A 16,795-nucleotide genomic window follows, 5' to 3' on the forward strand; every position below is an offset into this window, starting at 1 on the left:
TTTTTTAATTTTACATATACATTTTTATTGTAAAGATACTGTACAGAGGGAGTTACAGTTACATGAGCAAGGAAATGAATCCATTTCCTATTGAGCATTGTTACCTCCTCCTTTGTTTTTCCCTTATCATCCCTTTCCTCCCCACCTCCCCAACTCCTCCCTCCTCCCCCTCCCAAGTTGTAAAGTACATTTTCAACACAGTGTCTTGTACATGTCATTGTTACAATCCTTGTTTCAGCATTTTGTTATTTCCCTTCCCCTCCTCAAATTAGAAAAATGTAAATACAAGATGCAGGACACCAGAATCAAATACAGTGACACTCTATTTCTGATTTTTTCACTGGCCTTAAATCCCAGCCTCCTGGTTACTGAGATGCATTTCACCCCTCTCAGGGCAGCTTTGTCATTTGCTCTTACACAGAATGACTTTGTTACGGGCACCTGAGATTTTACTCTACTTTTGGGAAAGGTTTTGGCAATTCTATGAACACCTTATAATTGTTAGTGTGTGTGTATATGTTCATGTGTGTGTATTTTTTTAATTTTCTGCTGGATCTGGGACTTGAACTCTAGGCCTAGGCATTGTCTCTGAGCTTCTTTTGTTCAAGGCTAGCACTCTACCACTCGAGCCACAGTGCCACTTGCAGCTTTTTCGGAGTAGTTTATTGGAGCTAAGTGTCTCACAAACTTTCCTGCCTGGGCTGGCTTTGAACCACGATCTTCATATCTAGGCCTCCTGAGCAGCCACCAATGCCCAGTAATTGTTAGTATATTTTACCCAGCATTTCTAGGAAGTGACAGTGGGAACTCTCTCAAGTTATTATGTTTTATAAGTAACAGCAGAAAATACTGAAGAATGTTAATGTGTAATCTTACAAACAGCCTCATCAAAAAGGATAGAGATGATCTAAGCAGGACACAAAATGAAGTTTGAGAGTCTTGCCTTTAAAATTAAACTGACAAGGGCTAGGAATGTAGCTTAGTGGTAGATTGCGTGCCTAGCATGCATGAAGCCCTAGGTTTGATTCCTCAGTACCACATAAAATTAAACTGACATCTAGGTGACTTTTAATAAGCTGCTTTACCCATCTTTCTCACGTGTGAAATAAAATTATTTAGAAACATAAATCATGTTTTAAGTGATATATATATGTAAATTTAGTATACTACTAATATATACACTGTGATAGTTATCATAATTATTCTTACTTTTAAGAGAAATGTGAGGCTGAGCATGTTGATGGCCCCTGTAATCCCAGCTACTATGGTGGTGGAGTTAGAAGGCTAGCAATTCATAGCTAATCTTGATAAAGTTAGCAAACCCTATCTCAAAAAAATAAAAACAAAAGGGTTGGGCTATCATTCAAGGGGTATAGTGCTTGTATAGCAAGCATAAGGGCTTGGATTCAATCCACAGTACCCAAAACAAAGTAGAACAGAGAGAAGACAGAGAAAGAAGAAAGAGGGCAGAAGAACAGAAGGAGGGGAAGGAAGGAGAAGGGAGGAGTGGAAAGGAAAGGAGAGAAGAGAGGACATTCAGTTCATTTGAATTGCAACCTTGCAACATGGAATTGTACAAGAGCAAATCCTAGACCAATGAATGCAGAAATACTATCATGGGGCAAAACATTACCAAAATGGGGGTGATCCTGTGTAATCTTGTAGATGATATCTTCAGTTCGGGCACCTGGAGCTTCAGCCTGTAAGATTCTGTTGGTAATTTGCAGCATTCCCCCTTCGGGAACCCACACCATTGAATCTGCCATGAGCCGAAGAGCTCCATCATTCTAGAATAAGGGAAAAGTGCAGAATTGAGACCATGACAAATGTAAAATAAGAAAATATGGATCTTTAAATGCATAAGTTGTCAAGTCAGTAATGATAGCCTGTGTCTGTAATCCTCTTGGTAGGGAGGCTGAGACAGGATGATCATGAGTTCCAGGCCAGTGTAGGTAATGGTGTCTTGAAACAAATATATATATATATATATATATATATATATGCATATACTATATATGTCTGTGAATATATACAAACACACATACATACACACATGCACACCCATGTAATAAATATATGCATATGTAAAACATATTACACATATGTACATATTACACATATATGTGCACACACACATATATATATACATTTATGTTATTAGCTCTTATTGTTGCTAAAGATAGACTAAGAAAACAGAGATTTATAACCTAGAGTCATATTACAAACCATGTATATATATATATATATATATATTACATGCTGCTATATGCACATGTATGCATATTACTGTGTAATGTATATTACTGTGTGGACTCATCCTTCATCTCATTTGTCTTCAGCAAGTAAATTATGTTATTCAGGAAGACTAAGTCTCTCCATTTCTTTCTTCTTTTGTCTATCTCTCCTGCCCTTGCTGCCTACCATATTCAAGAGTTATTCCCTAAGTGCCTACCACATGTCATTTCCTTCACTAGAGAACTGAATATACAAGAATGTCTGAAGCAGGACATTAACTTCAGAACTTAAGATCCAGAGGGTGAGACATCCAATAATTAGAATGCCTCACAAGCCATGCTCCATAAGAAGCTTAAGCCAGAACCTAAGAGGGAATCGAGGCAAAAAAAAAAAAAAAAAAAGTATTGGGATGATTTTCCTAAAGAAAGATTTCATTTTTGAATGACAAAAAAAAACGAGCTGTCTATGTAGAGAAGCAGGGAGACAGATTCTAGGCAGAGGGACTAGCTTCAGCAAAGGCAAACCTGGGAAAACAACACACAGTGTGTTTAATAAACTATTCAAGGCTCTGGTGACAGTAGAGCTCAGGGAACTAGAAGAGGATGGATAAAAAGTGACACTATCTTAAGGAAAGCTAGTAAAAGGTGGAAACTAAGTTAAAAGTCTCCATTTATCTCAGGCACTGAAAAGAAAACAGGAGTCTTCAGGGAAGGAAATGGGATCATCTGACTGATAGGCTATCAGTCTGCTTTAGAACGACAGGCTCCAAGGGCAAGCGACTCGCATTCGGATGAACCTGAGCTGTGGAAACCATTTAACAAGTCCTTGTGGTGGTTCAGCAGAGAAAAGATGAAGGCCCATGAGAGAGTAATTGCAGTGGGAATGAATAGCAAGCAACAGATTCCAGAAACATCCCAAAAGCCACATTGACAGCCCTGTTGGTTGATGGAGAGGGAAGCAGCCGAGTTGGGAGTAGCAGGCTGGAAGACATCACCTGTTTTGCACTCCAGAGAAAGCCACCAATTTAATTGCTAAAGCTAATGTCATTAAAAAGCACTGCCACTCCCAATTTACAAGATGTACAGCCTCTTCCTAAGCCTCCTAATTGACATTTTCCACAGAATGAGATTAGCAAGGCTTCCAAGGTTCAGTCTTCATACTTCCAAATTCAGTAAATCTGGTATCTTAAAAATAGGGCACTTGAAAAGGGATGGTTTTTAAAATTATTGTAATTATTTTCAAATATGTAGAGCATAAACAACAGAGCAAACAGTAACTCTTAGGAGGAAAATTTTCAGCAGAAGAGACAACTATTCTTTTACAGCCATTCAACACTTGAGTATTTCACCTAGAAGGCCATCATGGCTACCTGCATCACACATACTAGAAAATGGAGTAAAAAATGCCAAGGAGAACAGTGGCCAAGGCACCTTCTATTCTGATTGGTACTTTGGCAAAAATCCTTGAGAAGTGTCTGCTTTCAAAATGGGTTTAGCAAATTATTTACAAAAACATGAAAGTGTGTTAGAAATGTTGCATATATTAGTTCAGAGTTCTGGAAGACAAGACTGACTCCAACAGGGTTTTATATATTACATTATATTTTGTCCCAGGTTTCTTAACTGCTAGGAAGTTTTCTAATAGAAGCAGCCCTATCAACTTTGATTTTGTTTATAGAGATCAATCAAACACCAATAACCACATTATTGGACTAAAGGGTGACACCGCTTTTCAGATTTTTAGCAAGTAAGCACTACACCCTCAATGGCTCATTATTCAAATGGCTCTCTCTCTCTCTCTCTACCACACCTCTATTTTGCTTATTCATATCAACACAGTTTTCCATCTCCTGTATACATGCGACAGTTTAAGAGACAGTATGGGGTCACTCAGTGCTTATGGAACAGCAGCAACAGAAGCACCAGCACCAGGACCTTATTGAAATGTACAGGATCTTAGACTCAACCCTCCGATCTTCTGAATAGATCTCCTGAGTCAAACTCTGCACCTGGAAAAGTGCTACAGAGATGGCATCTTGCAATGCCAAAGGATAAAAAGTCTGTCCTAGGAGACAGACTGCAATGTTTTAGAGTGGTTCTTCTGAAGGCCCACAGGTATATCTTTTAGAATTCTTAGAAATGCTTCCATTTCTAAAGTATCCTTTTCAGTACTTAAAAGAAACAAATAACAATTACTAGGGACAAGAAGCAATCCTTATTTTTTTCTTTTTTTTTAAGTACTGAGACTTGAACTCGGCCTCACTCTTCACTCTTGCTAAATCGGTGGTTGTTGTTCTACCACTTGAGCCATACTATCACTTTTGTCTTCTGCAAGTTTTTTTTTCTTTGAAGAGAGGTCTTGTAAACTTTTCTGCCTAGTCTGGCCTTAAGCTGTCATCCTTCTCCTCTCAGCCTCTGAGTATCTAGGATTACGGGCATGAACCATCAACATCTGGCTCAAGAAGTATAGTTCTTAGTCACATTAATTCCATTTTAAAGGACTATTTGGGGAGGGCTGGGTATATAATTTTTTCGCTCTATTTACAAAAGTAGAAAAGATTAAATTTATATTTTCTAGGGGTATTCAAATAATACTCCTTTCTATATTGTAAAAAGAGGACAGGAAAGGAAATCATACATAAAATAAATATTTATACTATTCTGTAAAAACAAAGACATATTATTTTTGAATGCCAATTGTAGGATAGTAGGTTCCAGCCCTCTAGACACTACAGAAACCCTAATTTTAACAGCTAACATTAAATGACAATACTATTATGAGAGTCCCATGCACAAATGAAAGATTCTAGTACCTTGGTGGAGGAAAAAACAAAACCAAGAATAGATGCACTAGAAGGAATAAGAAGATAAGTTTTATTTTACCAGTATTACCAGCCTTCAAGTAGACACAACCAAGAATCTTTTTCTATTCTTTTTGTCAGTCGTAGGCTTGAATTCTGGGCCTGGGTGCTGTCCCTCAGCTCTTCAGTTTAAGGCTAATGCTCTACCACTTGAGCCAGAGTGCCACTTTCAGTTTTCTGGTGGTTTATTGAAGATAAGAGTCTCATGGACTTTTCTGCCTGGGCTGGCTTTGAACCCCGGTCCTCAGATCTCAGCCTTCTGATTAGCTAGGATTATAGGCATGAGCCACTGGAGCCTGGCACAACCAAGAATCTTTAAGAGTATGATTTCTATGGATCAAAGAACTCGAAGTAAAAGCAGACACCCTGAAAACTTTACAGGAAGGAATAAGAGAAACTCTACAGCTCCTTGGCACAGGACAAAATTTTCTCAATAAAGACCAAGACCCACAGCAAATCAAAGAAAGGTTGGACAAATGGGATTGCATTAAACTGAAGAGCTTCGGCAAGGCAAAGGACATAGCAAGATGAATAGAAAGCCCACAGATTGGGAGAAGATCTTCACTAGCCACACAACAGACAAGGGTCTCATATCTAAAATATACTTAGAGCTCAAAAAATTAAATCCCCCCATAACAAATCCTCAAAGAAACAACCACCTGGTTAATAAGTGGGCTAAAAACTGAAACAGAGACTTCTCTGAAGAGGAAATAAGAATGGCCAATAGACACATGAAGAAATGCTCAATCTCTCTAGCCATAAAAGAAATGCAAATCAAAACAATATTGAGATTCCACCTCACCCCAGTTAGAATGGCTATAATCAAGAAATCTAATAACAACAGATGCTGGAGGAGATGTGGCCAAAAGGGAACCCTACTGCATTGTTGGTGGGAATGTAAACTTGTTCAATCATGTGGAAAGCAGTATGGAGGACCCTCAAAAGACTCCACATAGAGCTCCCCTATGACCCAGCCATCCTACTTTTGGGCATTTACACAAATAAGGCTATACTAAAGCTAAAGCACAACTATGTTTATTGTAGCATTATTCACCATAGCTAAAATATGGAACCAACCCAGATGCCCTTCAGTAGATGAATGGATTAAGAAAATGTGGTATAGCAGGGTGCTCGTGGCTCACACCTGTAATCTATCTACTCAGAAGGCCGAGATCTGAGGATTAAGGTTCAAAGCCAGCCCAGGGAAGGAAAGTCCATGAGAGTTTTATCTCCAATTAACCACCAGAAAAACGGAAGTGGCGCTGTGGCTCAAGCAGTAGAACACTTGCCTTGAGCTGAAGAGCTGAGGGACAGTGCCCAGGCCCCGAATTCAAGTCCCATGACTGACCCCCCCCCAAAAAATGTGATGTATGTAATGGAATTCTATGCTGCCATCAGCCATCAGAAAGAATGATACAGCCCCATTTGTTAGGAAATGTAAAGACTTGGAAAAAATTATTTTAAATGAAGTAAGCCAGACCTAAAGAAACATAGGTCCCATGGTTTCCCTTATTTGCAATAACTAGTATACGTCTAGGATAATCTTACCAGACAAGCAGGAAAAGTCAAAAGCTATGTACACATGACCATATAAGATGGATGCTAAGCAAAATGAACCCAAAGATATGGACACAAGAGGTTTTTTCCTTTGTTGCTGTTGTTTTTAATGTACTATGTGATTTTTTTTGCTTCTTTTTTATGTTTTTCCCACTAAGGTATAATCTCTGTTGTCACTGTATATGATTCTAGTGCCCTGCATCTTACACATACATTTTTCTAATTTGGGAAGGGGAAGGGAAATAACAAAATGCTGAAACAAGGATACAGGTTGAAGCACTGTAATGATGAGATGTATAAGACACTATGTTGACAACAAACATTACAACTTGAGGGGAGGGGAGTTAGGTAGGTGGGGAGGGAAGGGGTAGTAGGTAAAGAACAAAGGAGAGGTAACAATTCTCAATAGGAAATGTACTCATTACCTTACTCTTGTAACTGTAACCCCTATGGTACAATATTTTTACAATAAAAAATTATGAAAGTATTATTTCTTCTATGAGAGTAAAGCAAATGCCAAGATTCCTTACAGAACAGTATGCAAGAGGCCTATTTTGTCTCATGACATGAATAATACCAAGGATACTGGCCTTCGGTATTGAATACCCTTGGCTGAATATTCTGGAAGCAGAGAAAACAGAAAGGACTCCACAGGGATAACATTGCAGATCATTGCAATAAAATAGGTGAAAATCTTATTAAACAACACATCCATTTCACTAAGAGCCCAGTCCATGGATCTCATAAGATGCTGTGACTTGCAGACTCCTCTTCTATGTAGTAAGCACTCCTAGCATTCCATACAACCTTTCCATAACCTGTGCCCTATGCAACATCACAAATAGTACATGCTGGCCTCTGCAGAGAGCATGTCTTCTATCATCAGATAATACACTCTCTACAGAGAGTACATGAATATATAAATATATAAAAATATATAAATATATAAAAATACACATTTTTTTTAAAAAAAACCTTGAATATATCAGAGTACTGACATAAGGAAAATAAATGAAAAGCTTTCAGCACACAGATTGTTTTTGACATTTCAAGAGAAGGATTATAATCTTAGGATTACCCCAGAAGACAACAAAAAAGAGTAGCCTGGGCATATCCTAGTGGAACTTCACAATCTGAAGTGGTGATTCCCCCTTTCCCCCAGGTCATCCAGTAAAGGAGGAGGAAGATGATTGCTTGTTCAAATGCAAATGATAATAGAAGACTCAAGGAACACACACACACACACACACACACACACACACACACACACACACACACACACACACAAAGAAACATGACACCACTAAAGGAAGAAAATATTAGCTGTAGTAACTTCCCCTTCCTAAATGGAAATCTGAACTACATGATGAGGCATGCAAAATAATGACTCAAAAAAGTATGTGTAACAAGAACATAGGCAGAATATAAAACAAAAAGTCAGGAAAGCAATCCATGAACAAAATTAAGAAGATTTTCAAAAAAGTTAGAAACCGTAAAAAAAACAAACAAAAAAAAAAACCAAAAAACTCACAAAAGTTCTAGAACAAATGCATGCAATGAATGAAATGAAAAATTCAATGGGGCTGGGAAGGTGGCTCAGTGGTAGAGCACTTGCCTTGCATGCATGAGGCCCTGGGTTTGATTCCTCAGCACCACATAAGCAAAAAGAAAAAAGCCGGAAGTGGCGCTGTGGCTCAAGTGGTAGAGCGCTAGCCTTGAGCTGAAGAGCTGAGGGACAGCGCCCAGGCCCAGAGTTCAAGGCCCATGACCAGACCCCCCCCCCAAAAAAAAAAGAAATGAAAAATTCAAGGGAGCTTCACACAATTAATAGCAGAAGAAAGTAGAGTAGTTGCTCAAAGACAGCTTATTCCTAGGCATTTAGCCAAAAGATTACAAATCATGAGACAGTAAAGCCACCATTACAACCATGTTCACTGCAGCACTAACTCACCATAGCCAAGGCATGGAACCAGCCCAGATGCCCCTCAATGGATGAATGGATCAAAATCAACAAAATGTGATATTCTCTCTCTCTCTCTCTCTCTCTCTCTCTCTTATACACACACAGACAGAGACACACATACATACATACACACACACACACACACACACACACACACACACACACACACGAAGTTTACTCATCCATTAGAAAGAATAATATTGAACCATATGTAAAGAAATTGAAAGACCTGAAAAAAATAAGGCTAACTGAAGTCAGTACCAGAGTTAAAGGACCCATGTTTTGTCTCACATATGGAAGCTATATTTAGCTTACAAACTCATAGGTGAATATACTGGGTGGTATACAACTATATACAAATGTATTAATTGAAATAAGGTAGATTCGAGGGAGAACTCAAATAGTGTAATTCCTTAGAAAGTCAGATAAGATAATGTTAAGTGAAATGAACCCCAAGATAGGGACACAAGTGGTTTTTTCTTCCTTGCTATTGTTTCTAATGTATTTATAAGGTACCATGTGATTTTTTTTGTTGCTTTGTATGTCCCTCCCCCATGGTATAACCCCTGTTTTCACTGTATTTAATGTTGTTATAATTTGGGGAGGGGAAGGGAAAAAACAAAATGTTTAAATAGGGATACAGATTGACCCATTACAACAATGAGATGTACAAGATGCTATGTCGAAAAATGAACTTTACAATTTAGGTGGGGGGTATAGTTGAGGAGGTGGGAGGGATGGGATGGTAGGAGAAAAACAAAAGAGAAGCAACAATTCTGGATAAGAAATATATACACAATGGAATTCTATGCCTCCATCAGAAAGAATGACATTGCCCCATTTGTTAGGAAATGGAAAGACTTGGAAAAAATTATATTAAGTGAAGTAAGCCAGGCCCAAAGAAACATAGGTTCCATGGTTTCCCTTATTTGCAATAACTAGTATATGTCTGAGTCAAGCAGAAAAGGTCAGTTAAGTTGATGTTAGGGAAATGAACCCTAAGATATGTATTCAAATGTTTTTTTTCTTTCATGTGATTGTTTCTAACACATTTATAAGATTATTTCTTTGTTGCTTTGTATGTCCTTCCCCCACGGTATAACCCCTGCTTTCACTGTATTTGATGTTGTTATAATTTGTGGAGGGGAAGGAAAAAAACAAATCGTTTAAATAGGGATACAGGTGGACCCATTGCAATAATGAAGCGTACAAGTCGTTATGTTGAAAACGAACTTTACAACTTTGGTGGTGGGGGGAGGAGGGTTGGGTGGGGGGTTGGGGGGAGGATGGGATGGGAAGGGGAAACAAAGGAGGAGGCTACAATGCTTGATAAGAAATGTACTCATTATCTTGCCCATGTAATTGTAACCCCTCTGTACAGTATTTTCACAATAAAAAAAAATGAATGGAAAAAAATGTACTCATTGCCTTGCTCATGTACAGTATTTTCACAATAAAAAACTTATTAAAAAAAGGCAAAGTCGAAGTTCAACAAAATAAATATCAGGAAACAAGACTGGAAAGGGGTGGGTTAGGATTTAGGGTAAGAGGTAGATGAATGATGAGAAGAATGAAGTGAAGAATGCAATGTGCATCCTACAAGATTAAGAAAAATGAGGGGCTGGGAGCCTTTAGCTCATACCTGTAATCCTATTCAGGAGGCTGAAAGCTTAGGATCACAGTTTGAAGCCAGCCAGGGCAGGAAAGACTATGAGACTTTTATCTCCAATTAATTACCAGAAAACCAGAATTGGCACAGTGGCTTAAAGTAATAGAGCACTAGACTTGAGCACAAGAGCCTAGAGGCAGTGCCCAGGCCCTGGGTTCAAGCTCTATGACTGACAAAGAAAAGAAAAAAGAAAAATGAGGGAAGGGGTAGTTTGGGAGGGATGAGTAAGAATGTTGAAAGGAGTGACACTGATCAAGATGCATTATATTCATAAATTGCTTTGTTAAATGACAACTACTTTGGACAACTACTCAAAAACAATTTAAAGAGAAATAATGACTAATGATCAAAGTATAGTATATACATGCATGAAAATGTCATAATGCAATCCATTATTTTCTGTAATCAATATATAGTAATAAAAGAGAAAGGAAGTTAAAAATAATATTGAATTGCCAAAAGGGGTAACATTGATCAAGATACACTGTATTCATAAACTGCTTTGTTAAATGGAAACTCCTTTGTCTAACTACTTCAAGACAATAATATATAAATAAAATTAAATAAAAACCTTTCCAAATCTGGGAATGTGGGAAATTAACTTTTAGACCAATGAAGCCAAATGCATAATAAAATACACTGAACATAACAAAGTCTTTACTGACACATTATAACAAAGTTTTAGGAAATCAAAGTTAAAAAAGGAAGATTTTTGAATGCAATAAGAAAAAAGTGACGTTTCACATATAAGTGACACCCACGTGACTTTTGGAGGATTTCTCACCAATAACTTTGTAGGCTGGCAAAGTGGAACAATTTATCCCAAGTGTCAACAATAATTTATTTTATAAAGCTGTTATTCAGAAATAAAGGAAACATAAAGACCGTCCCCAAACAAAAGTTGATGTATTTTACCACAAGTAGGCCTGTCTTACAGAAATGCTAGAATTCTTCAAGCTGAAACAAAAGGATGGTAATTAGTAACATGAAAACACATAAGAGCAGAAAACTCATTGCTAAAGGAAAGTATAGATAACCTTTTGTATCCATGGGCTGCTCACACATGAACGAACCCACTGAAAAGTAAAAATATTCTCAATAAATGGTAACTGTACTGAATATGCAGAGATATGTTATCATTATTTCCCCTATAAAGCATTCCATTTATATCCAATAGTATGTCTCTTATATAAAGTCAAAAGAAAAATGTATTAAAGAGAAGTAGAGCAAAAGAAACTGATTAGTGGATTTATAATGCAGAGCTATAAATTGTGACACCAATTACATAAAATGGTGAGAGGCTGGAAAAGTAAAAGTGGAGAGTCTTGAATGTGTTTGAAGATAAAATTGTTAGTAGCTTGACGTGGACTACTATAATATGCTTTACAAAAGCCACATGGTAATCACAAAGAAAATTTTGCAGTAGATATAGAAAAGAGAAAGAGTGAATGACAAAGGAATCAAGCATAGAGAGTGACAGAGGAAATGAGCTTGATTGGCATATACTGTAAAAGTACATGGGGAAAGGTAAAAATGAAATCCACCCCCCAAAAAACAATGTAAGCTAATAAAAAAGAGAGAAAAGAATCAATACATATGATGACTACATATATAACTCAAAACACAAAGGAAACACAGTCTTATTTAGCCTTTATATAAGTAGGAAATTCTGCATTTGGGATAGGGTAGATGGCCCTATAGGACAAAATGCTAAGAGACAAGAAGACAGAAACTATATTTCACATGTGGATGCAAAATAGCCTTATTTTTATGACAATTCACACAGACAGAGACAGAGTAGCGTGGTGGTTGACAGGGGCTAGGAAACTGGAGGAACAACATGGCAGTCCAATGGCACAAGGCTTCAGTTCTGAAAGATAAGTAAGTTCTGAAAATGGATATAGTACAATGCCCATTAGTATCAATACATAACAGTATACTTAAAATGTGCTAAAAGAGAGGAATTTAAGTGTCTTATTAAGAAGATAAGTTCTTATATAAAAGAGATTAAGAAAACTTTGAAGTTATGATGGTTTTATGGGTACGTTCATATCTTTTTAATACATATTTTTATTGTAAAGATACTGTACAAAGGGGTTACAGTTACATGAATAAGGTAATGAGTACACTTCTTATCCACATTGTTATGTTCATCTCTTAAAACTCATTGTGTTAAATACATGAAATAGTTAAAAGTTTTTACTTTTTCCATGATACAGTAGCTTTAAAAATCTTTTGTGCATCATGATGGTAGTTGTTTATATTGTTTTCTTTTGGGAGAGTGTAGGAGAATGTTCATGAAAAGGAGGATAGAAACATATGCCATCTTTTTGTATAGCTAAAGTGTCCAAAAAAGCCAAAATGAAACAGAATTTTTCAAACAGTCTGGATATCGTTATGGATTTCCCCCATGTACATCAGTGCAAGTATTCCTGTTAACATTAGAAATTAGCTATCTTAGTAGTTGAACGATATCCTTCCCAGTGATGTTTTATATTTTTCCCAGAGTACATTAGCAGGCAATGAAATTCCAACAAATAAAATTGAGGGCATGACTAAAATAGTGCTTTAAATTAAATAGGTCTTCTAATTCATTTCCTAGAAAAGTAGGTATATAGAAATGTTGGTAATAAAGCTTAGCTATTGCATATTATAATATTACAATAAAAATATTAATGTGTGAGCCACAAATAAGAGAGCAGGTAAATCTCTATCCTTTAAAGGAAAAAAAATCTCACAGAAATGTAAGCCCTCTCCCTCAAAATTAGAAATTGAATCATAGACAGTTAAATTTCAGCTGAAATGGTAGTAACCTAATCCCAGACCAACATATTTGAGATAAAAGTTTTTGATACATTACTATTTAGAAAACGGCTACAGCTGGATATAATAGTGACTATTATTTTACTTACTCTATACAAATAAAAATATTCCTTAGTGTGCAAGAGTACTTTCTCTCTCTCCCTCCCCTTCCCTCCCTTGCTCTCTCCCTCCCTCCCTTCCTCCCTCCCTTCCTTCCTTCCTTGCTTCCTTGCTTCCTTCCTTCCTTCCTTCCTTCCTTCCTTCCTTCCTTCCTTCCTTCCTTCCTTCCTTCCTTCCTTCCGCTTCCTTCCTCTTTCTTCTTCCTTTCCTTTAAGATGGAGTCTTAACATGTAGCCCATACTTGCCTTGAACTCCTCATCTCTCTGCCTCAACCACCTAAGCACTAAAATTATAGGTTTGTGCTACCACACTCATGTCCATCCCATAGTTTTAAATTTTTTGTTTTATAGGACATTGAAGATTTTAGGGAAGAAACATGTAATGATGTAAGGAGAAATTTACCAGCAAGAAGGAGAATATAATTGGGAAAATTTTATGTTTATGAGTGTGTTCATGAGCCTTAGAAGCATATAATTCTAGGTCAGGAATATCAAATCTCTGCTCCCTGTAGATTTCAATTAAGATGGATAGACAGATAAATCACTTACATCAACATATTCTGAGTGTTCCCTTATGAGACACTGGATTGAACACTCCAAGCAAGCTTCCCTTAAAAGGGAAAACCTGACATGTGGCAAAGGTTTATTTATTGTAAAATAGATTTTTATTCATGTATGTCTGAAATTCACACACACACACATACACATACACACACTATTATCAAACTGACTCTCCCTGCAAGAGCACAAAAGGGAGGCAGCCGTTAATGAAATTGAGGAAACCCACAATGGGCTACATAGCTGCACACTGGCATTACCCACAGCCAGAAAGGACTCTCAGCAACAGTTTTTCCATCCTGTTGATAGTATGGCACTTGAGGGCTTTTATCACTAAAGCATTAAAAGAACTGCTCAAACAACAACAAATGAGGTCAGAAAGATCATCAGATTCACCACCAAAGTGGAAAAGAAAAAGGCATGATTTCCAGAGGCACCTTAGTTAATGGAAAAGCAGGTAATTCTGTGAAAACTCAGTGGTAGAAAGAAGGCCACTGCATAGCATGATAAGCCCCTGTCCACTTTTTATCCCTTATTTAGATGTAGACTGTCTAAGAATCCTATCTCAACAGGCTTGAGTTTCCAAATCAAGCCAATGAATGAAAGCCTGTTTAGCACAGAATTCATTATTACTTCTAATATGTTTTATTCTTTTGTCTCTTTCCCAAAGCGTAACCTGTTTCCATAGCAGTCCAGGTTCTATTCTCTTCTCAGTAGATGAAGTTATGACTGGAGGTGACAGCCAGATTTATATCAAACCAAGTCTGAGGGAAGTAGTAAAAAATCTGGAAAACATGGGTAAACTGATGGTCCCTCTGCTCTTTCCTAGATGAGCCACCCCAGTGATAGCAGAGGTGCCCGAGTATTGCTTCTATGACATGGAGATCTCCTGAGATACAGGAAAACACATTTAACCATTCAACATACTCAACCTGCTCACTCAACTGTGGACTCCATGGGTTTATCCACCATTGAACAAAAAAAGTATTGAGACTCTCCTTACAATGTTCAAGAAGATAAAACAAACAGTAGCCCCTCCTCTCAAAACACCTCCTCTCATAAGGAAAAGAAAAGCAGGCTAAATTCTCTGTTGGCTAAGATTAGTGTTAATTTGTATGTCTACCCAATAGGAATTAAATAGAAATCCTGTGGCCATTCCATGTTAGCCATCAGCTAGACATCACCCAATATCTGACCCTTCCTCACATTTAACACATAGGCAGCATCAGGGTAAGAAATCTCATGCCCATCTTCAGAAATGGTTCCTGGAATGAGACCAGTCCTATCTGATTACATAGCTACTGAGTGTTGAGTGTTGTAATAGTTGAAGCTGTTTTTTTTTTTCCTTCTTCTTGGACCTAGTAGACTAATGATTATAAATAGTCACACTTGTAACAAGCTTTTGTGAAACCAGAGGAAAGAGTCCAGGCTTGAGGCCTAGTCTGCTTGGATAGGACATTTTTTTGTAAACACAAGTAAATTATTGACTTCATTTATTCATTAAAGGAAAAAGAATATGTAGGGGAAAAAAAAGCCATTGAAAAATACAGGCCAGAATGAAAAAAGCTTTGTGGTTAAGTATCAAAGGCAGACACACTGAAAAGAAAGCACAGCTTGGCAATAAATACCTTTATAAGAACAAATGTTTTCAAACTTGGTGCTTTCATTTCCTCTTTTGGTAAATTAAAATTAATTGTATAAACCTCACAGAATGACTATGAAGATCAAAAGGAATAATTCACATCAACTTTTAGTGTCCAATAAATGTTCAAAACAAAACAAATGTAAACTCTTCTTTCTAACTTTCCTTAAAAACAAAGTAATATTCTACCCTTCTGCAGCAGGATATCATAAAGAAAAGAATTCTTAGCCGAGCACCAGTGGTTCACAACTGTAATCCTTGATATTCAGGAGGCTGAGATCTGAGGATTGAGGTTCAAAACCACCCCTGGCAGCAAAGTCCAGGAGACTCTTATTTCCAATAAACCACTCAGAAAACCGGAAGTGGCACTGTGGCTCAAGTGGCCGAGCACTAGCCTTGAGCTGAAGAGCTGAGAGACAGCGCCCAGGCCCAAAGTTCAAGCCCCATGACCGACAAAAACAAAAACAAAAAAAACCAAACTTAATTCCTAAAAAGTAGTATTATTTGTATAATGCAACCAACAATTATTTTCAAGTTCATTATTAGCACACCCTTGCCAGATGCTGAGACTCTTGTCACTGGTGTCTATGGTTATGATTCACTTCATCCATCAATAATCATAGGATCTAGGAGACAGAGGGAGGGTAAAGGAAAGGGAACAGGTACAACCTGTTGCAGGAATCACAAACAAACCTAGTAATACCTACATAACTACAGGGATTCTAATGTTCTGTGCTTAGGCCTTACTGATGAGTTCTTAATTTTGTCTTGTTAGTCACAAAAATCCTAGAGATACCATTTCATCTTTAGCCATTCCACACAGAATGAGTGTGCAATATGTGGAACTGAGCTCTGATCACAGAGATAGGAAAAGTGGTTGTGAGAGTTGTCCTGAAATCCTGTTCATCCTTTGGAAGGAAACCAACAATAGAGGAAAGAAAACTTTCTGAGTCTGTCTAGACTTCAACTTTCTAGAACTAAACTTCATCTCCCAGGGTGATTGCGAGGGGGTGATAATTAGGCTTAGCTACAAGGTGGCCATCTGCCAACTCTATCTCATAATCAGCCTTCATGTACTCCGTCTCTCTCATGCCACAACCACTGTTCTCAGCAGCTGAAAATAATGAGGCAAGAGCCTGAGAAACTAGTTAGCAGACCATATTAGATTTAGCCATTTCCCTTCAGGAGGTCCTACCGCCAGTTTTGAGTGATCAGTGGTGAGAAAGTGACAAGTGATTTTTAAACCGTCCTCAGAAAATCAATCTCTCTAGCTAATCATTAATGACATGGTGAAGGCTGGTGATATTTGGAATGAACGTTTAAAAAATGTGCTTCCCAATCTACTACCAGGAGAAAGAACCGTCTGTGATGTACTAAGCAAAGGCAGTGA

The 16,795-nt window shown here is 37.6% G+C and overlaps 1 protein-coding gene across 2 annotated transcripts in view; it reads right to left on the bottom strand.

Annotated features, from left to right (window-relative positions):
- Positions 1-16,795, bottom strand: part of Fras1 (Fraser extracellular matrix complex subunit 1) — a 442,940-nt gene that overhangs the window by 138,868 nt on the left and 287,277 nt on the right. For both annotated transcript variants that reach the window (XM_070012597.1, XM_070012596.1), the window contains exon 30: positions 1,634-1,787. In XM_070012597.1, coding sequence (XP_069868698.1) covers positions 1,634-1,787 — 154 coding nt within the window. The remainder of the gene's footprint in view (positions 1-1,633; positions 1,788-16,795) is intronic.

Source organism: Dipodomys merriami, unplaced genomic scaffold, assembly GCF_024711535.1.
Source record: "Dipodomys merriami isolate MVZ:Mamm:240054 unplaced genomic scaffold, mDipMer1.0.p SCAF_9, whole genome shotgun sequence".
In the NCBI taxonomy this organism is placed as follows: Eukaryota; Metazoa; Chordata; class Mammalia; order Rodentia; family Heteromyidae; genus Dipodomys; species Dipodomys merriami.